Source organism: Hylobates moloch, unplaced genomic scaffold (genome assembly GCF_009828535.3).
Source record: "Hylobates moloch isolate HMO894 unplaced genomic scaffold, HMol_V3 SCAFFOLD_5, whole genome shotgun sequence".
Classification (NCBI taxonomy): domain Eukaryota; kingdom Metazoa; phylum Chordata; class Mammalia; order Primates; family Hylobatidae; genus Hylobates; species Hylobates moloch.
This window is the reverse complement of record NW_026652280.1, coordinates 84,691,243-84,712,214: the sequence shown is the minus strand read 5'-3', so window position 1 is coordinate 84,712,214 and position 20,972 is coordinate 84,691,243. Positions and strand designations below refer to the sequence as shown.

General features: G+C 53.9%; 1 protein-coding gene across 4 annotated transcripts in view; it reads right to left on the bottom strand.

The window, feature by feature from the left end:
* Positions 1-12,424, bottom strand: part of SCYL1 (SCY1 like pseudokinase 1) — a 49,960-nt gene extending 37,536 nt beyond the window's left edge. Inside the window, exons 1-17 of one of the 4 annotated variants that reach the window (XM_032153424.2) lie at positions 12,235-12,424; positions 11,785-11,925; positions 11,456-11,578; positions 11,149-11,375; positions 10,626-10,716; positions 10,382-10,537; positions 7,539-7,697; positions 6,650-6,757; positions 5,516-5,629; positions 2,986-3,141; positions 2,226-2,414; positions 2,030-2,105; positions 1,614-1,778; positions 1,236-1,378; positions 502-573; positions 200-415; positions 58-112 (exon numbers count right to left, since the gene is read on the bottom strand). In XM_032153424.2, coding sequence (XP_032009315.1) covers positions 58-112; positions 200-415; positions 502-573; positions 1,236-1,378; positions 1,614-1,778; positions 2,030-2,105; positions 2,226-2,414; positions 2,986-3,141; positions 5,516-5,629; positions 6,650-6,757; positions 7,539-7,697; positions 10,382-10,537; positions 10,626-10,716; positions 11,149-11,375; positions 11,456-11,578; positions 11,785-11,925; positions 12,235-12,345 — 2,302 coding nt within the window. In that variant the 5' untranslated portion in view covers positions 12,346-12,424. Of the gene's footprint in view, positions 1-57; positions 113-199; positions 416-500; positions 574-1,235; positions 1,379-1,613; positions 1,779-2,029; positions 2,106-2,225; positions 2,415-2,985; positions 3,142-5,515; positions 5,630-6,649; positions 6,758-7,538; positions 7,698-10,381; positions 10,538-10,625; positions 10,717-11,148; positions 11,376-11,455; positions 11,579-11,784; positions 11,926-12,234 lie in introns of all 4 variants that reach the window. The other 3 variants (XM_032153425.2, XM_058438943.1, XM_058438942.1) reach the window with 3 other exon arrangements.
* Between the last annotated feature and the right edge of the window lie 8,548 nt (positions 12,425-20,972).

Genomic DNA, 20,972 nt, shown 5'->3' with positions numbered 1-20,972 from the left:
TAGGGGCGGGCTAGTCGGGGAGCCCTAGTCTTCAGCCCACTCAGGGGAAGCACTTACGACTCTCAGTCTCCAGGCCCTCCCAGTTGTCCTCACCCCAAGAGTCCGGCCTGGGCTGTAAAGAGAAGTGTGGGCTGCAGTGGGGCCCACTTCTGGCTGAGGTCCACCATCTTTACCCTCTCGCCAGACCCGTGCTGGGTACCTGGGTGCTGGGACGTGCAGACAGGGTAGCGAAGGGGTCGCCCTTGTCGCTGGACTCTGGGCCACCCCAGTTATACTCGCTGGCTAGCCGTGTACCCTCGGGAGGTGGCTCCTGGGAGCTTGGCTCCTGCCAGCCCTGTTCCCAGGAGCCCTCAGCTTCCCAGCTGCTCCAGTCGGACTCTGGGGATTTGGAGGATTTGTGGTCGGAGTTGCTGACCTGTAGAAGAGCGGGAGAGGGAAGTAGCCCTGGGCCCAGGGAGGAAAGAGCCCCATACAGACACACCCCCGCCAGACCCAGCTCACCTGACTAGCACGGCTCACTTGGCCCCTAGTGCTCCAGTCGTCCTGCTGGGCCAGCACAGACTCGGCCTCCTGCTGCAGTGTAGGAAGGGACCACTGACTCCCACCCCATGCTAAAGGGCAAGTGAGCCCGCCCCAGCACCGTCCCAGCCACGGGCCCCACCACTGTCTTTTGCCTTCCTCCTCATTTGCTCCTCAGGCTCTGTTTCCCATCTATTAAATCAACGCTGACCCTGGCCTGCCCTCACCCTTCTTTAAGGCTGGGGAATAAGATCTACATGCCCCTTCCAACAGCCTTGGGGGCCAGAAACTGCTGCTGTCAGCCAGATGGGGAAATTGGGCCCCCAGCTCTGCCCCATCCTCCCTCAGCCCATCCTGAGCCCATCCCCCAAGCAGAGCTGGTCTGGTTCTAGACACAGGAGTGGCCTCTCCTTGCTGACCCCCACGGCTGGGTGGGCACTGGAGGAGGGGGAAGAGGGACAGTGTGGGTGAGAGTGAGGAAGTTCAGGGAATGCCCAAGGCACCATCTGCCCGGCCTGCTCCCTGGGGCCGCTGGGTTTGAATGGGGCCTGCTGCTGGCTCTGGCCTATAATGGCCACTCCATGAGGCCTACGTGCCAGGGATGCTGTGCTGATGAGGACAGGCCAACTCCAGCCAGGCCCCACAGAAGCTCCCTGAATGGCAGCCTGTGGATTTGAGCTGGGGTCCCCTGGGGAGGCTCCCTCAGCCCCACACACCTCCAGGCTGCCCCAGTCTTCGTCGTCCCATCTGTCAGCAGCGCTGCTGTCCTCTGCTGTGTCCTTGTCCTCTTCCTGCGTCTCCCAGTGGCCTGAGGTTGTAGGGGTGGCAGGAACAGCGGTGGAGGCCAGGGCAGGAACTCCTGGGGAGCAGAGGCTCACTGAGCTTTCAGGGGGGTCTTGGGACAGGGCAGAGCTACTAGGAGAAGGGGGTTACCGGGGGGAAGGGGCACCAAGGAAGCCCACAGGGTAACTAGAGCCTACCCCAGCTCCTATAGCCCCCTCACCACCCCCGGGGGAGTCACACAGTAACAGTTCCTGGGTGCCTGCGGCTCCCAGCCCTCTCAGCCACTGATGCAGCCAGGCCAGGACACTCACCTTCAGGCGTGGGTCTTTGGGGAATGTTGGTCTCTGTGGGGGCAGTGGTTGGGTGCGAACGGATCAGCTTGGAGGTGAGTGAGGAGACCCCAGTCACGGCCCAGCCTGCCCAGCTGGCTGCGGCTCCTCCCATGCCAGGGCTGGAGGCTGCATGGACATCCTTCTCTGGGCAGTGGCATGAGAGAGAGGTGGGTATGGGCACGTCGGGCACCCATGGGTGACAGGACAGCAGGAACTGACAGTGCCCTGCAGCCGCCCCTCCCTTCTCCAGGCCTGAGTTCTCCCATCTGTGAAGAGGGAGCTGAGTCAAGTCTGCTCACTAGGGCCTTTCAGAAACTCCAGTGGGGGTGGGACACAAACAGGTCACAGTTAAGGACATGGCAGGGAAAGAGGGAACACGAGTGTAGGCCACTCACCCACTTCCTCCAGCTGGGTTGGGTCCTCAGACACAGACTCCAATTTGGACAGGAAGCTCCGAATGGCCTTGAAGGCCTGTGGGGGTAACAAGGGGCAGAGCTGGGGCCTCTGGGGTTCTCAAGAACCTACCAGGCCAGCTAGGGCCTGACATCCCCTACAGCCCCAGCCCAGGGCCCAGGCCCAGCTGTGCCTCACCTGGTCCCGCACGGATTTCTCAGGATCTACAGTGAGACTGCAGAGCACAGGCAGGATCTTGTGGGCACAGTCGTTCATTGAGTAGAGGTTGTGGGTGGCAGCAAAGCCCAGGACACCCGCAACCCGGGACGGTGCAAACGGGTCCTTAGTGGCTCGGCTAAAGGCAGAGGTAAGGACCCTGTGTCTGGTCTACGATGGGGCAGGAAAGAGGGCTCCTGAGTGTAGGGTCAATGTTGGGACCCAGAACCACCAGCCCTTACTTCCCAGAACGGGGCCATCCATAGGCCCCCAGAATCTGAAAAATGTGAATGAATCACTTAAATGGGGAAGAGTTTACCTAAAACTCTGGACCTGGGCTTCTCTTCCCAAATCACTGGGCTCCACACTGCCTCAGGGCATGGGACCACAACAGCAGCTGTCCCCAGGGCTCGGACACAGGCTCCCTTCCTCCCTGCCCAGCTGTCCGTTCATTCCTGTTAACTGTCTGGGCATGGCAAGCAACTGAACTTACAAACCCTGGCTGAGGGGATGCACACAGGCCATGGGGCCAAGCAGGCCTGGATTCAGATCCCAGATCCCTCCTGGCTGTGTGACCTCGGCCAACTCACTCCACCTCTGGGAACCCAGATATGGGGCCGGCAGCATGCAGGGCCTACGCCTCTGGGAGAATGAAGGACCCCACACACAAGACTCCTGGCCCTGGAGGAGGCTGTGGTCCTGCGACAGGGACCGGGCTCCAGCAGTTGTGCAGGACACTCACACTGGCACTGAGGTAGGAGCCGATTTTGCCCAGGCAGACCGTGGTGTTGCAGCGGATGGGGCCCTGTTCATCCTTGGCCTGTAGCCGTGCAAAGTGCTTCATCAGCTCCACATTGAGGTTGGCCTCGTTCAGCTTTGGGGCCAGGAGCAGCATGGACTGTGGGGCAGAAATGAGTGGGAACTGTGGGCTGTGGTGGGCAAAGGGCCTTGTGCAGGAACAGCCTCCTGGCAGCCCTCATCCCAGAGCACACCCATCAAAGCCTGCAAGGCCACCTCCCAGCCTGGGCCTGGCCCTGTCTAGCATGTTGAGGAAAGGGACCCCATTTCTGTCCCCCTTTACAGCAAAACCTCCAAAGTCCGTCTGCACTCCTGTCTCCCATTTCTTCTGCTCTGCTCTCCTGATGTCACCCCACCTAGACTCACACAAACAGCCCCACACTCTGCCAAACTGGCTCAGGGTGAGGTCACTGATACCCTCCATGGTACTAATTTCAACAGCCAGTTCTCCATCCTCACCAAACTTGACCCTCAGAAGTTCTGACACCCCTGAGTTTTCCCTCCCTGAAACTTTGGTCTCTGGTCTTCCAGGACACCAGCCCCTCCTGGTTCTCCTCTGACCTGGCTGGCTGCTGCTTTTGCTGAGATTCTAACGTTCACACACTCGGAGCCAATATAGAGGGCTCTTTTATATCTAACACTCTTGCACTAGGTGATCTCAGCCATTTCATGGCTTTAAATGCCATCTTGTGAGCTGACAACCCCCAGGCACACACCCCTAGCCCAGGCTTCCCTAAATTTCACACATGCATAACCAGTGGCCAACTTGACATCTCCATCCAGCTGCCTAACAGAAACAGCCAAGATGGGGCCCAACATGCTTGCGTCATCTTCTCAGTAAATAGCAACTCCTAACCTTCCAGTTGCTCAGGCCACAAGCCTCAGAGCCACCCTCATCTCCATATCATTTTTGGTTTTGAGATGGAGTCTCGCTCTGTCACCCAGGCTGGAGTGCAGTGGTGTGATCTCTACGCACTGCAACCTCCGCCTCCTGGGTTCAAGCAATTCTCCTGCCCCGGACTCCTGAGTGGCTGGGATTACAGGTGCCCACCACCATGCCCCGCTAATTTTTTGTATTTTTATTTTTTTGAGACGGAGTCTTGCTCTGTCACCCAGGCTGGAGTGCAGTGGCGTGATCTTGGCTCACTGCAAGCTCCATCTCTGAGGTTCACACCATTCTCCTGCCTCAGCCTCCCGAGTAGCTGGGACCACAGGCGCCCACCACCATGCCCAGTTAGATTGTTTTTGTACTTTTAGTAGAGATGGGGTTTCACCATGTTAGCCAGGATGGTCTCGATCTCCTGACCTTGTGATCCGCCCACCTCAGCCTCCCAAAGTCTGGGATTACAGGTGTGAGCAACCGCGCCCAGCCATTTTTTGTATTTTTAGTAGAGATGGGGTTTTACCATGTTGGCCAGGCTGGTCTCAAACTCCTGATCTCAGGTGATCCACCCGCCTCGGCCTCCCAAAGTGCTGGGATTACAGGCATGGGCCACCACGCCCGGTCTAAAATAATTTCTTAAATTTTGAGATGAGGTCTCACTCTGTTGCCCAGGCTGGAATGCAGTGTCACGATCATAGCTCAATGCAGCCTCAACCTCCTGGGCTCAAGCTACCTACCCGCCTCAGCCTCCCGAGTGGCTGGGACTACAGGCGTGCATCACCATACGCGGCTAACTTTTGTGTTTTTTTGTAGAGATGGGGTTTGGCCATGATGACCAGGCTGGTCTCCAACTCCTGGGCTCAAGCGATCCTCCCACCTTGGCCTACCAAAGTGCTGGGATCACAGGTGTGAGCCACCGCGCCCAGCCCCTGACCACTGTTTTTAAAACCACAAACTCTTCTCCCCACACTTTCCAACAATGCATATTTTCTTCCTTTTTTTTTTTTTTTTTTTTTTTGAAACGGAGTTTCACTGCAATGCATGATTTCGGTCATTGCACCTCTGCCTCCTGGTTCAATTGAGAGTAGCTGGAATTATAGGCATGCGCCACCATGCCCAGCTGGTTTTGTATTTTTTAGTAGAGACAGGGCTTCGCCATGTTGGTCAGGCTGGTCTCGAGCTCCTGACCTCAGGTGATCCGCTTGCCTCAGCCTCCCAAAGTGCAGGGATTATGGGCGTGAGCCACTGCGACCAGCCAACAATACATATTTTCTAATTCTGTTGTATTGTCTGGCAAGCCCACTCTCTGTGCCCTGGAAAGGAAGCTCCATGAGTGCAGGGGGCTGGGTACCTCATGCACACTGCCTCAAAGCATGGGGCTTGGGCCAGGAACAGGCAGGTGCTCGTTGTCTGCTGAATGGAGGACGTGCTCCCCCGCCAGCTGCCGAGCTGCACCCACGGCCTGAACCCACACAGCAAAGACAGTGCCTGCTTGGACCCATGGGCCAAAGCCAAGGCCTCTGTGTCTAGGGTGAGCCCCTCTAAGCCTTGGAAAACCAGGGGTAGCCACTCTGGGCCTGGCCACACCCACCTTGACTGTCTGCTCCCGGATGGCAGGGTTGGTGTCCAGGAAGCCATGTACAACGTGGGGGAAGATCTGGGTGTTGACCGTTGGCTCGTCAAGGTACTGGATGAACTGCTCCATCTGTGGCCCAGGTTGGGATGTGTCAACATGGTCAGCCCCTCCCACTCTCTCCCCATAGCCATGGAACCGCTCCTGGCTTAGCTTTTCCACCCAGCAGGCACTGGCCAGCCAGGTCAACCTCCTGAGCTACCACCCAGGTGTTTGGCCTCAAGCCCAGGTAGAGGAGTGAGGAAAGGCCAGGAGGGCGCTAGGAAGGCCTGGCTCATAGTCCGGCTTATCTGGCCACCCTCTCATCTGGCCTCTTCTATTTTCTTTTCTTTTCTTTTTTTTTTTTGAGACAGAGTCTTGCTCTGTGGCCGAGGCTGGAGTGCAGTGGCGCGATCTCGGCTCACTGCAGCCTCTGCCTCCCAGGTTTAAGCGATTCTCCTGCCTCAGCCTCCTGAGCAGCTGAGATTACAGGCACCCACCACCACACCTGGCTAATTTTTGTATTTTTAGTAGAGACGGGGTTTCGCCATGTTGGCCAGGCTGGTCTTAAACTCCTGACCTCAGGTGATCTGCCTGCCTCGGCCCTCTCAAAGTGCTGGGATTATAGGCATAAGCCACTGCGCCCAGCCTGAGCCTCTTCTATAAACGAGGGTATCACCCCTGCCCTGCTCCTCCCCGCCTGCTCACAGTGCCATGAGGAAGACTGGTACGTTTGGTGGTGCAGAGGGAATGGCACTGGGAACCGCTGGTACTTCCTAGATCCCATCCATTCTGTCTGATGCTCCCAGCTGCCCTGGGGTTGGCAGGAGAGAGACTGTATCCCCACTCTAGAGGGCTAGAGTGACTGAGCCAGGAGAGGAGGGGGCATTAGAGCGCTGCAGCCTGGGCAAACTGGCCATTCCCAAAACTGCCAAGGAGCCCTGTATGTGGCCAACTTTCTGACAGCCTGGCCTCAGTGGGTCCCTCACTTGTGTGTGTGTTCAGGGGTAGGGTTTCTGGGGTCCCTGTGCAGCCAGGGCAGGTGCCTCCCCAGCCACCAGGGTGGGGTCTGGGTGAGGTGGACCACCACAGAGTCTGGTACAGAGGCCTCACCTGCTGCAGGAGGCGGATGCGCATGGCCCGGTCAGTGGATGAGAACATCTTGACCACCACAGGGATGATCTTCTGCTGATACTCCTCAGCACTCAGGAACTTGCCCACCTGAAAGGGCAGGAAGAGGGGTTCAGCCGCTTACAGGAATGGGCTGACTTTGCTGGGCTCATCTAAATTCCTGGGGCTGATATCCCAGGGTGGGAATGAAGTGATGGCGGAGCGAGGGGCAGGCATTTCCTCAGCAGCCCCTCTACCCATATTCCATCTCAGCCCGGCCCTTAACCTTTCTGGGCCAAGGCCTCTTTCAGGAGGCTGATGAAAGCTCTGGGCCCCTCCCTACAAACAGGTACCTTTATGCCATATGCAGAAATTCTGCCTGCAATTTCTGGGGGTTCTCAGCTATACAGGACTTGCTTGTTGTCTTCTCCCCTCCTGGCAAGTCATTCAGATGAAAGAGTTCTCCCCAAGGTGAGGAGGGCAGGGAATGCCAGGTGCCCATAAAAAGGCGGGCTGGGGTCTGAGGAAGGGGTGGAAGATCCAGCCCCCAGAAGTCAGGTGAGCTGAGTGCTAAGCAGTCAGGAGAGAGGATGGCAAAGTGTGGTGGTGAGTAGGTAATCCCCTGGGTCCTGGGAACCAAGGTGCACAGGTCAGACCCAGGGAAATGGAGGAAGGGCTGAGGGTTGTGACGCCAGAGGTTTGTGGAAAAAAGGATTTTAGGGGCAGAGTCTCTCCTCCCCAGGGGATAGCTGGTCAGGTACCTGTTTATAGACACTGGCAGGAGCTCATATGGGCTTGGGTCTGCCCTAACCAGGCTGCCCTACCCCAGGGACTTCTCTTTGGCAGTTCCTGTGCACCCAGCCAGCCTTCTGGACCCCACAGTTCCACTCACCTTGAAGAGGGGCGTGAGGACAACGGCCCCAGCATTGCCGAACTCAAAGGCGGTCAGCAGCTGGGGCAGCACCTTGTGCCGACAGAAATCCTCAGGGAATGCGTCCAGGCTCTTGCTCAGCTCCTGGAAGAACTTTTGCTTCTCGGCTGGCTCTTTGATCTGGGGGAGTGAGGACAGGACCCGGGGAAGAGATCAGCCTGGTTGCAGCCCAAACCCAGCCATGGGTGAGAACAAGGAGAAGTGACGCTTATGGGCTCTGGAGCCTGGCTGTCTGGTTTCAAAGCCCAACTGTCCCACTTACCTGCCGTGTAAAATGGGATAATAGCACTACCATCTATGGGATAGTTCTGGGATTCAACCAGAAAATGCACATAAAAGCTGCAGCATAGGCTGGCACACGGCAGATGCTCAGTCGGTTAGGGACTGTTGCTGCCATCGCGGCCACCTGACCGCGACTCAAGAGAGTCGCAGCTGGGTTCTCCCCACCACTCCACCTAACAATGGGAAGAGGGTCCCCTGGGCACTGCCCTCCCATGTTCTCCTGGAGGCTCCTGAAACCCTATTTTCTATGGGGTACACTTTAAGGAGAAGGGCAGCTTGGCAGAGCCAGCTGTATGAGGAGAACTCCACGTAACAAAGTTCCTGCTGCCCCGACACTGCCCAGGAGGCAACGGGGCCTCAGCGTTTCCAGCAGCTTCTCCTTCCAGGTTTCCACCCTCCAAAGGCTCTCCCTGCCCCGCAGCATCTGAGTCAAGATTCCATGACCTCTGCTGGGTCAGGGTCTGTGGAGTGTCTGCCACTCTCCTCCCCTGCTCCTGATTCTGATTCTCAGCCCCCGCTGTTTTCCCCATAGACGGCTGGGTCCGGGCATTGCAGAGAGCAGAGCCTCCTTCCCTCCTCCCTATAGCAACCCTGCAGGCCAGTGCACCCAGATGCTCCTCACTATACACATGTGGAAACCAACGTTTAGAGGCAAAGCAGAGGGCACCCTCCTCAGTATCTCTCCGTGTGCTGTCGCCTCTGCCTGGAACTCTTCCTCCAGGTGCCATCCCTCTGGCTCCCACCATCACGTCCTTCAGGCCCCAGCTCCAATGTCACACTTCAGAGAGCCCATCCCTGAACACCCACTCCAGTACTTTCCTTCCTGCACTGGTTTTTTGTTTCTTTTTTTTTTTTTTTTTTTTTTTTTTTAAGACTGAGTTTTGCTCTTGTTGCCCAGGCTGGAGTGCAATGGTGCGATCTCGGCTCACTGCAACCTCCTGCCTCCCAGGTTCAAGCGATTCTCCCGCCTTAGCCTCCGGAGTAGCTAGGATTACAGGTATGCGCCACCACGCCTGGCTAATTTTTTGTATTTTTAGTAGAGATGGGGTTTCTCCATGTTGGTCAGGCTGGTCTCAAACTCCTGACCTCAAATAATCCACCAGCCCCGGCCTCCCAAAGTGCTGGGATTACAGGCTCGAGCCACCGCACTGGCTGGTTTTCTTATTTATGGTGTTTGTTTGTTTGTTTGTTTTGAGACGGAGATTTGCTCTCGTTGCCCAGGCTAGAATGCGATGGCACAGTTTTGGCTCACTGCAACCTCCACCTCCCAGGTTCCAGCGATTTTCCTGCCCCAGCCTTCCTGAGTAGCTGGGATTACAGGGATGTGCCACCACGCCCGGCTAATTTTTGTACTTTTAGTAGAGATGGGGTTTCTCCATGTTGGTCAGCTGGTATCGAACTCCCGACCTCAGGTGATCCACCCGCCTCAGCCTCCCAAACTGCTGGGATTACAGGCGTGAGCCACTGCACCCGGCTCTTATTTATGGTTTTTATGTTTTCTGTCTCTCCCCCAGCAAGAGTTCCCAAGGGTGGGGATCTGGTCTGTTTACTTTTTGCTAGATCCTTGAGGGCAGTGATCAAGGTCTGCCTCACCTTCCTCCACACCGTGCTGCCCAACCCCCTGCAGCCAGCACAGGGTGTTACACCCCTGGGGACTACAGCCAGAATGTGCACGTGGAGTGACTGGAGTAACCAGAGCTGGCCCTAAATGCCTGCTGGGCACAGAACACTACACCATGCACTTTCAATTCTGACTCCTCACTGGGTCCCTTTGAAGTAGGTATAGGTTGAGTCTCCCTTGTCCAAAATGTTTGGGACCAGAAATGTTTCAGATTTCAGATGTTTTTAGATTTTGGAATATGTGTGTTATACCAATTCAACATCTTTTTTTTTTTTTTTTTTTTTGAGATGTAGTCTCACACTGTCGCCCGGGCTGGAGTGCAGTGGCACGATCTCGGCTCACTGCAACCTCCATCTCCTGGGTTCAAGTGATTCTCCTACCTCAGCCTCTTGAGTAGCTGGGATTACAGGTGCCCGCCCAGCTGATTTTTTGTATTTTTAGTAGAGATGGGGTTTCTCCATGTTGGTCAGGCTGGTCTCGAATTCCCAACCTCAAGTGATCCACCCGCCTCAGCCTCCCAAGGTGCTGGGATTACAGGCGTGAGCCACTGTGCCCGGCCCCAATTTAACATCTGTAATCCAAAAAATCTGAAATGCAAAATGCTCTAATGGGCATTTCCTTGGACTGTAATGTTGGTGGTCAAAAAGTTTCCAGTTTTGGAGTACTTAGATCATGCATTTTCGGATTAGGGATGCTCAACCTGTACTATTATTGGGACTGAATTTCAGCCAAGGGAAGTCACAGAGTGAGTATGAGCTGGAGCCTGGGTTTGAACCTGGATTGGCCTAACTCCACAGTCCATGCTTGTCTCCTGAGGGTCAATTGTGAGGTACCCTGAAAAGCAGGGTAGGGGCAGAACTAAAAAGGTAGGGTCGAAGCCCAGGGTGGGTTGGGGGCTCACCTGAATCTCCTCCAGGAAGAGGTTGGTCTCTACAAAGCGGTTGTTCATGAAGCCACCAGGTGCCCGGCAGTTCTGCAGGAAGCGGGCTGGGTTGGGACGCATCTTGGGGTTTGCTCCCACCAGCTCACAGTAATGGGGCACCAGCGATTTGGGGATCTGTAGGGGAGGGGTCAGTGTCAGGGCAGGGGTAGCCAGCTGGCAGAGGGGCTGAGGCAAGGCAAAGAGCCAGGGGCAAGAAACTTACCTTCCCAGGGTTGCGTAGGGCTGCTGCTCGAGGTAGGGGCCCATTGAAGACTTCCCAGATGAGGCAGCCCAAGCGCCACATGTCTGCTGACCTGTGGCAGTGACCCAGAGCTCTTAGGGCCCCACCAACCACCTGCACAGGCCTCCAGCCTGCCTTGGGCACCAGGCACCCACTGCATGCCAGGGCCTGGCTATGTCCCTCAGCTGAGCCATCAGTCTCAAGAGGCAGGTTTCATTAGCCTCACTTAACAGATAAAAAAATCCAAGGCTCAGAGAATTAGGCACATCTGTCCAGGTCACAGAGCTTTCAAGTTCAGAATCACCCAACCCCGAATGCTGTGTCCATCTTACCCTACCGCCCTGAGGACCCTGGGGGCAGAGGAGTGTCCCTCACTCCTGGGACACTGATTCCCTCCCCAGCCAGGCAGCAGGGAACAGGGGAGTGCCAACTAGTCTAGGAGTCCTGAGGCTGCAGGGGCCTCCAGGACAGGGCAGGTTGGGGCACACTGCCCCCAGTCACCCACCACTTCTCTCTGACCACTCTGCCACTGCTGTCAGCCAACTCCGGGGGGTCATACTGCTCAAGCTCGGGGATCCCCTTGCGGGGAGGTCCCCCACCGTTGCCCTGGGCTGAATACATGTAGTCCAGGCCCCCAAGCTTCCACTCGCCAGCTCGGTCCACGAACACAGCGGCCATGCAGACATTGTTGTGGATGAGGCTGCAGTCGTTGACCAGGAAGCTGAGGGCTTTCTGGGGGCAGAAGGAGCCATCACGCCCCAGCACCTGCAACCCCCCATCCCTGCTCTCATCACCACTGCCCCCCACCTCACCACGATCTGGTGTAGCCCCCAGGAGATCTCCAGCTCCTTCAGGCCACCAGCCTCCACTCTCGCCTTGAGGTATATTCCCAACGGGGTCACAGCCTCTGTTACGACGTGGAGGCATTTTTCTGTCTGGGGAAGGGGACACAGGGTTATCAAGGGCGGAGGCGCAGAGAGGAAGGAGAGATAAGTGACTTGAAGTGGGGAGAGATGGGTAAGAGGAAACCAAATTTGGGGGTGCTGGGGCACATAGGGTGGAAACAGGGCAGGAGGGGAGACAGAAGTGGGTAACCAGGAGATAGTGAGGGGCAGAGACGGGCAGGCAAGGCAGCGGGTACCTCCAGTCCATCGATGTAAGCCAGGATGTTGGGGTGCCTTAGAGTTTTGAGGCGCTTGAAGGCAGCTTTGGCCACCTGGGTCTGCTCTTCCGCGCCAGGCTTCACATCATAGACGAAGATGGACACGGGGCTGCCTGTGGCCTAGGGGAGGGCAGCGGGGCCTGAGATGGTCCCAGAGCTGTTGTGTGGCCGGAAGACAAGGGCAGGCAGCCAGCTCTCTCCCCAGGTCAGCCTTAGGGACACTTCGCCGGGCCCACGTGACCCCGGCCCTGTCCGCCTGTCGGTCCCTCGGTCCCTCCGCCCGCCACGTAGTCACTGCCCGCCCCCTCCCCGGCCTGCTACCCCATGGCTCCGCCGCCACGTCAGGCCGGGCGCGACGCGACGGGGCCGGCGGCGCGGACTAGGCAAGGCCCAGGTCGGCCGCGGCCTACGGAGCTCGGCCGCACTCACCTTCTTGCGGCCGCGGTGCAGGGCCCAGGGCCCGGGCGGGCCGCCCTCTGGGGGCTCCGGGATGAGCTCGAACGGGAAGTCCCGGACCGGGTCTCGGGCAAAGAACCACATCGTCCCCACCGCCGCCACGGGCTCGGGCGCCTTAGCTCCGGGTCCTCCGGCCGCCCGAGCCGGGGCGGGGCGGAGAGGGGGCGGGGTCTACGTCGGACGGGGGCGGGGCTCGGGGCCAGGGCGGGGCCTACGTCGGGGCGGAGCAAGACCTGAACTGGGGCGGGGTGGGGCAGAACCTGAGTTGGGGCGGGAAGGGGCGGGGCCAAGGGAGGGGCGGGAGAGAGGCGGGGACGGGGGCTAGGGAGGGGCGGGGGTGGGGGCTAGGGAGGGGCGGGGAGAGGGCGGGGCCAGTCCGGGGCGGCGGGCGGTACTAAGATCAGTACTCCGCCGCCGGGTAAGTCGCTTAAAACCCTCCAAGCCTGTGAGCCCTTATATCTAAAGGGGCCTAAATCCTAAAGGATAATAGAGCCTGCCTTCTAGCGTATTGTAAGGATGAGAGCTTAAGAAGGGACAGACGGGTGGGGAAACCGAGGCAAAAAGGGGGAGAGGTAGGGAGACTGACAGGCATGAGAGGGTGCAGTGAGGAGTGAGGCAGAGACCCAAGGAGGGAGACTGGCCCCACGCCAGACACTCTCCCACCAGCAAGTGGGTGCCTCCAGGCTCCGGGGAGGAGTCCGTGCTGTTGAAGTGACCATTAGAGAAGCACGAGGAGACGCCCCAGAGAAAGAGCGTGGGTGAGAGGCAGAGAGTGAATCCCAGGTTCCAAGGAGGTCCAGAACCCCGGGGCAGGGGCGGGCACCCAGCGAATAGAGGAAGGAGAGACTGAGGAGGGAAGAAAAAGTGACCCCAGGAAAGAAGGGATGGAGAAGGAGCAGCTGGGCAAGTCTGGAAGAGGCCAAAGGGCTGGGAGGGGCCCCTGCTCTCCTGGGCTCAGCTGCCCAGCTCTCAAGCCAACGGATTGCATCTCTCAGTGCCTGTGCAGACAGCCATGGGGTGATGGTAGCTCAATCGGCGCATCACACTGGTGGGGATCCAGACCCTGAGCTGTGTAGGAGGGGCTGGACAGGCAGTGGTTCCTCTGCAGGTAGGGTCTCAGGACCCAGGCTTGGGGACAGTGCCTCAACCACAGCTATGGAGCACTGGTGAGAGTCTGGGACCGGTTATGAAAAGTCTGGTTGGGATGCCTTTGGGAGATAACTCAAGGGCAGAGATGCCACAGTGAGACGGTGCTGGGTTTCAATCACGGTTCAGCCCCTCATTGGATGTGAGAACTCACACAGTTCCCTTTGGGTGCGTTAGGTCCCCCGTCTATAAACTGGGGTGAGGGCCAGGCACAGTGGTTCACGCTTGTAATCTCAGCACTTTGGGAGGCCGAGGCTGGAGGATCACCCGAGGTCAGGAGTTCCAGGTCAGCCTGACCAACATGTTTGAAGGGGGCCTGCCCCTCCACACCTGTGGGTATTTCTTGTCACGTGGAGACGGGAGACTGAGAAAAGAAATAAGACACAGAGACAAAGTATCGAGAAAGAAGAGTGGGCCCAGGGGACCGGCACACTCAGTATACGAGGACCTGCACCGGCGCTGGTCTCTCAGTTGCCTCAGTATTTATTGATTACTATTTTCACTATCTCTGCAAGGGGACTGCGGCAGGAGAACAGGGTGATGGTGGGAAGAAGGTCAGCAGGAAAACATGTGAGTAAAGGAATCTGCGTCATAAATAAGTTCAAGGGAAGGTACTGTGCCCGGATGTGCACGTAGGCTAGATTTATGTTTCTCCTTACCCAAACATCTCAGTGTAGCAAAGAGTAACAGGGCAGTATCACCGCTAGTATATCCTGCCTCCAGCCATAGGGCAGTTTTCTCCTATCTCAGAATAGAATGACTGGTCGGCTTTACACCAAGACATTCCATTCCCAGGGACATACGAGAAACAGAGGCCTTCCTCTTATCTCAACCGCAAAGAGGTCTTCCTCTTTTACTAATTCTCAGCACAGACCCTTTACAGGTGTCGGGCTGGGGGACGGTAAGGTCTTTCCCCTTCCCACAAGGCCATATCTCAGGCTGTCTCAGTCGGGGAGACAGTACCCAGGCTTTCTCGGGCAGAGGTCCCTGTGGCTTTCCACAGTGCATCATGTCCCTGGTTAATAGAGAATGGAGAATGGCGATGACTTTTACCAAGCATACTGCCTGCAAACATATTGTTAACAAGGCACATCCTGCACAGCCCTAAATCCCTTTAAACTTTGATTCAATACAGCACGTTTCTGTGAGCACAGGGTTGGAACTAAAGTTACAGGTTAACAGCATCTCAAAGCAGAACAATTTTTCTTAGTACGGATCAAAATGGAGTTTCTTATGTCTTCTTTTTTTCTACGTAGACATAGTAACAGTCGGATCTGTCTTCCTTTCCCCCACATATGTGTGGGTGGAAGATTACCTAGGTGCCGGGGCAAGAGACTGAAGGCACAAACTGTTTCAGTATAATAAAGAAAATAGTTAGAATAAGAATAGTCATAATACAAATTAGATATAGAAATGATCATGGACAATTATCAATCATTATTATAAACATTATTAATCATTAGCTTTTAATATTATTCTTTGTTGCATTACTAATATAACCTAGGAATAACCGGTGGGTATAGGGTCAGATGCTGGAGGGACATTGTGAGACGTGACCTAGAAGGCAAGAGGTGAGCCTTCTGTCACGCCCGCATAAGGGCCACTTGAGGGCTCTTTGGACAAGCGGTAACGCCAGTGTCTGGGAAGGCATCCGTTACTTAGCAGACCGCGAAAGGGAGTGTCCTTTCCTTGAAGGAGTCAGGAAACACTCTGCTCCACCAGCTTCTTGTGGAAGGCTGGATATTATCCAGGCCTGCCCGCAGTCATCCAGAGGTCTAAACCCCTCCCTGTGGTGCTGTGCTTCAATGCTCACGCTCCTTGTCCACTTTCATGCACCTCCCATACTCCTGGTTCCTCTTTGAAGTTCGAAGTAGATAGCGGTAGAAGGAATAGTGAAAGTCTTTTTTTTTTTTGAGACGGAGTCTCGCTCTTTCACCCAGGCTGGAGTGCAGTGGCGCAATCTCGGCTCACTGCAAGCTCCGCCTCCCGGGTTCACGCCATTCTCCTGCCTCAGCCTCTCCGAGTAGCTGGGACTACAGGCGCCTGCCACCATGCCTGGCTAATTTTTTTGTATTTTTAGTAGAGACGGGGTTCACCATGGTCTCGATCTCCTGACCTCGTGATCCGCCCGCCTCGGCCTCCCAAAGTGCTGGGATTACAAGCGTGAGCCACCACGCCCGGCCGTGAAAGTCTTAAAGTCTTTGATCTTTCTTATGAGTGCAAAGAAGAAAACGCTGATGTATGCTGCCTTCTCTCTGCTTCGGCTACCTAAAAGGGAATGGCCCCCATCCTGTAATCACGTGACCTGCTTCACCTTGTCAATCACTTAGAAGACTCACCCTCCTTACCCTGCCCCCTTGTCTTGTATACAATAAATATCAGCGAGCCCAGCCATTTGGGGCCACTACCGGTCTCCGTGTCTTGATGGTAGTGGTCCCTGGGGCCCAGCTGTTTTCTCTTTATCTCTTTGTCTTATGTCTTTATTTATTACAATCTCTAGTCTCCACACGGGGAGAACACCTGCTAAGCCCCGTAGGGCTGGACCCTACACATATGTTGAAACCCCGTCTCTACTAAAAACACAAAAATTAGCCAGATGTGGTGGTGGACACCTGTAATCCCAGCTACTGGGAAGGCTGAGGCGGGAGAATCGCTTGAACCTGGGAGGTGGAGGTTGCAGTGAGCCGAGATCACACCATTGCACTCCAGCCTGGACAACAGAGCGAGACTCCATCTCAAAAAAAAAAAAAAAAAAGTGGGAACTTGGATAGGCACGGTGGCTCACGCCTGCAATCCCAGCACTTTGGGAGGCCGAGGCGGGCGGATCACGAGGTCAAGAGATCGAGACCATCCTGGCTAACACAGTGAAACCCCGTCTCTACTAAAAATACAAAAAAATTAGCCGTGCATGGTGGCGGGCGACTGTAGTCCCAGCTACTCCAGAGGCTGAGGCAGGAGAATGGCGTGAACCCGGGAGGCGGAGCTTGCAGTGAGCTGGGATCACGCCACTGCACTCCAGCCTGGGCGACAGAGTGAGACTCTGTCTCAAAAAAAAAAAAAAAAAGTTAGCCGGGCGTGGTGGCGCCTGCCTGTAATCCCAGCTACTCAGGAGGCTGAGGCAGGAGAATTTCTTGAACCTGGGAGGCGGAGGTTGCAGTGAGCCAAGATTGCGCCATTGCACTCCAGCCTGGGGGACAAGAGTGAGACTTCGTCTCAAAAAAATAAAATAATAAAATAAAATAGTGGGAACTTTAAGCTTAGCTAACAGGGATCCAAATGCTTCAAGGGAAAGTATTTGTTGTTCAGCCCACTGTCAGTTATCAAGAGCTACTTGCTAATGGCCCACACTTTGTTTGTTGATGACTTACCATAGGAAAACCTTTGGTGTTCTTTCTATTTTATATTATATTATAACGCATGAAACAGAAAAGCTGCTGTAAACAATGCTGAATCTTATGTAACAAGTTGGCCAAATTTAATTTTAGAAAGTATTTAAACTGTGCTCTGTCCTAGATCTAAATGTTGAGAATTTTAAAAAACAAACGTTTTAACATCTGCAAAAGCATGTAAGAATAACTTCAAGCTGCCGGGTGTGGTGGCTCACGCCTATAATCCCACCAATTTGGGAGGCCGAGGCGGGTGGATCACAAGGTCAGGAGTTCGAGACCAGCCTGGCCAACATACTGAAAGCCTGTCTCTACTAAAAATACAAAAATTAGCCGGGCGTGGTGGCACGCGCCTGTAATCCTTGCTACTCTGGAGCCTGAGGCAGGAGAATCACTTGAACCCGGGAGGCAGAGGTTGCAGTGAGCCGAGATCATGCCACTGCATTCCAGCCTGGGACAGAGCGAGACTCCATCTCAAAATAAAATAAAATAAAATAAAATAAAAAATAATAACTCCAAAATTAACATTATTTTGACTTCGTATTATTGTCTTTCCAAAAAATGGTTCTGTGCTTTTTGTTTTGATTTTTACTTCTTTGTTTGGTTTGGTTTTTTCGTTTGTTTTGTTTTTAGCAAATATGATGCCTAAAAAATAAACTGTTCAGGGTTCTGGCCTATTGTGGTCGGCGGAATACTAGCCCCTCAAAGATGTCCATGTGCTAACTCTCAGAACCTGTGAATATGGGCCAAGTGCAGTGGCTCACACCTGTAATCCCAGCACTTTGGGAGGCCAAGGCGGGTGGATCACATGAGGTCAAAAGTTTCAGATCAGCCTGGCCATCATGATGAAACCCCATCTCTACTAAAAATACAAAATTAGCCAGGCATGGTGGCACACACCTGTAGTCCCAGCTCCTTGGGAGGCTGAGGCAAGAGAATAGCTTGAACCCTGTAGGTGGAGGTTGCAATGAGCCGAAATCATGCCACTGCACTCCAGCCTGGGTGCAGACTCTGTCTCAAAAAAAAAAATTAAAAACCTACTTACAAAGTCCAGGCCCAGATGACTAGTAACTTCTTCACTACTAACTTCTACCAAACATTTAAAGAATATCAATTCTTCACAAACACTTCCAAAACATGGAAGAGGAAGAGGGAATACTTCCCAACTCATTCTATTAGGCTGGTATCAATATTACCCTGATAACAAAACCAGATAAAGACATCACAAGAAACTACAGAGCAGGCCAGACACGATGGCTCACGCCTGTAATCCCATCACTTTGGGAGGCCGAGACAGGTGGATCATAGGTCAGGAAATCCAGACCATCCTGGCTAACACAGTGAAACCCTGTCTCTACTAAAAATTAAAAAAAAAAAAAAAAAAAAAAAAATTAGCCAGGTGTGCCTGTAATCCCAGCTACTCGGGAGGCTGAGTCAGGAGAATTCTAGCCGGTGCAGTGGCTCACACCCGTAGTCCCAGCACTTGGGAGGCTGAGGTGGTTAGCTTGCTTGAGGCCAGGAGTTTGAGGTCAGCCTGGACAACATAGCAAGACTCAGTCTCTACGAAAAAAATTAGCCCAGCATGGTGGCACATGCTTGTAGTCCCAGCTACTCAGGAGGCTAAGGCAGGAGGATTGTTTGAGCCCATCCACGAGGTTGAGGTTGCAGTGAGCCGTGAGACATGAGCCATGATTGCACCACTGCACTCTAGTCTGAGCAACAGAGCAGGAAACTGTGTTAAAAAAAAAAAAAAAAAAAAAAAAAAAGGCCAGGCGTGGTGGCTCATGCCTGTAATCTTAGCACTTTGGGGGGCCAAGGCAGGCGGATCACCTGAGGTTGGGAGTTCAAGACCAGCCTGACCAACATGGAGAAACCCCGTCTCTATTAAAAATACAAAATTAGCTGGGCATGGTGGCGCATGCCTGTAATCCCACTACTCGGGAAGGCTGAGGCAGGAGAATTGCTTGAACCTGGGAGGCGGAGGTTGTGGTGAGCTGAGATCGCGCCATTGTACTCCAGCCTGGGCAACAAGAGTGAAACTCTGTCTTAAAAAAAAGAAAAGAAAAGAAAAGAAAAATTCTATATCATGACTAAATAGGATTTATCCTGGAAATACAAGGTTGGTTTAACATCTGAAAATTAATTAATGTAATACATACTATTAATAGAATAAAAAGCAAAACAAAAAAATACCTGATCATCTCAATAGAAGCAGAAAAAGCAATTAACAAAATCCACCAGTCTTTCCTTTTTTTTTTTTAGAGGGAGTCTCACCCTGTCACCCAGGCTGGAGTGCAGTGGCACAATCTCAGCTCACTGCAACCTCCACCTCCCAGTTTCAAGCGATTCTCCTGCCTCAGCCTCCTGAGTAGCTGGGATTACAGGCATTCACCACCATATCCAGCTAATTTTTGTATTTTTAGTATAGACGGGGTTTCGCCATGTTGGCCAGGCTGGTCTTGAACTCCTGACCTCAGGTAATCTGCTAGCCTTGGCCTCCCAAAGTGCTGGGATTACAGGCATGAGCCACTAGGCCCGGGCCAATCCAGCAGTCTTTCATGGTAAAAAGAAGAAAGAAACCAGCCAGCCATGGTGGCACATTCCTGTAGTCTGAACTGAGGCATGAAGGTCACCTGAACCTGGCCAGGCACAGTGGCTCACACCTGCAATCCCAGCACTTTGGGAGGCCGAAGTGGGCAGAACACATGAGGTCAGGAGTTCAAGACCAACCAACATGGAGAAATCCCATCTCTACTTAAAAAAATAATAATAATAATTAGCCAGGTGTGGGAGCATGTGCCTGTAGTCCCAGCAGCTGAGGCAGGAGAATCACTTGAACCTGGGAGGCGAGGTTGCAGTGAGCCAAGATCGTGCCATTGCACACCAGTATGGGCTACAGAGTGAGTCTTCAGGTCAAAAAAAAAAAAAGGAATGTTTTCAGATTGTTCACTGCTATAGTGAACAGAAATACAACTGATTTTTGTATGTTGATCTTGTATCCTACAACCTTGCTGAACTCATTAATTTTAATAGCTTTCAAAGACTCCATACGATTTTCTGTATACAAGATTATGTCATCCGTGAAGTTTTACTTACGTAAGCCACCACATCTGGCTCCATTTTTAATAACATAAAAAAGAATAAATTACTAGGAATAAATCTAGGAAAAGAAGTTGAGGCCAGGTGCAGCGGCTTACGCCTATAACCCTGACAGTTTGGAGGGCCAAGGCAGGAGAATGGCTTGAGCCCAGGAGTTCAGGACCACCCTGGGCAATACAGTGAGATCCTATCTCTACAAAAAAAAAAAAAAAAAAATTAAAAATCGGCTAGTTGTGGTGGTGCATGCCTAAAGTCCCATTTCCTTGGGAGGCCGAGGCAGGTGTATTGCTCGAGTCCAGTAGCTCAAGGCTGTAGTGAGCTATGATTACGGTACTGCATTCCAGCCTGGGCAACAGAGCAAGCCATTCCAGACCCTGTCTCAAAACAAAACAAAACTGGCCAGGTGAGGTGGCTCACACCTGTAATCCCAGCACTCTGGGAGGCTGAGGCCAGGCAGATCACATGAGGTCAGGAGTTTGAGACCAGCCTGGCCAACACGGTGGAACCTCATCTCTACTAATAATACAAAGATTAGCTGTGCGTGGTGGCAGGTGCCTGTAATCCCAGCTACTCAGGAGGCTGAGGCAGGAGAATCACTTGAACCTGGGAGGCTGATGTTGTGGTGAGCCAAGATCGTGCCACTGCACTCTAGCCTGGGCAACAGAGCCAGACTCTGTCTCAAAAAAAACAAAACAAAACAAAACAATAACTTTTTAAACATAAAGACATCTTCAAGTGGCAACCACTACCTAAATGCCATACCAAGCTAAGCTGTCATGAAAACTGAGAGCAAAATAAAGATATTTCAAACAAAGACTCTCAGAATTTCCCACTCAGAAATCAGCTACACCCCCATCATGGCCCAGACCCCCGCCCAGCCCAGCCTCCTCAAACTGCACGTGGCTAGAACTGAGTGTGATCATCCCCCACATTGTAGCCACAATCATCAATCTTACCATCTGTTCCCCAGGGGCAAGCCCCTAACTCATCTGCTGTCCCAGGGCCTAGCTACCCTCCAACCTACCCCAGCTTCTCTCTCTCTCCTCTCTCTGTCTCTCTCTCCTCTCTCTGTCTCTCTCT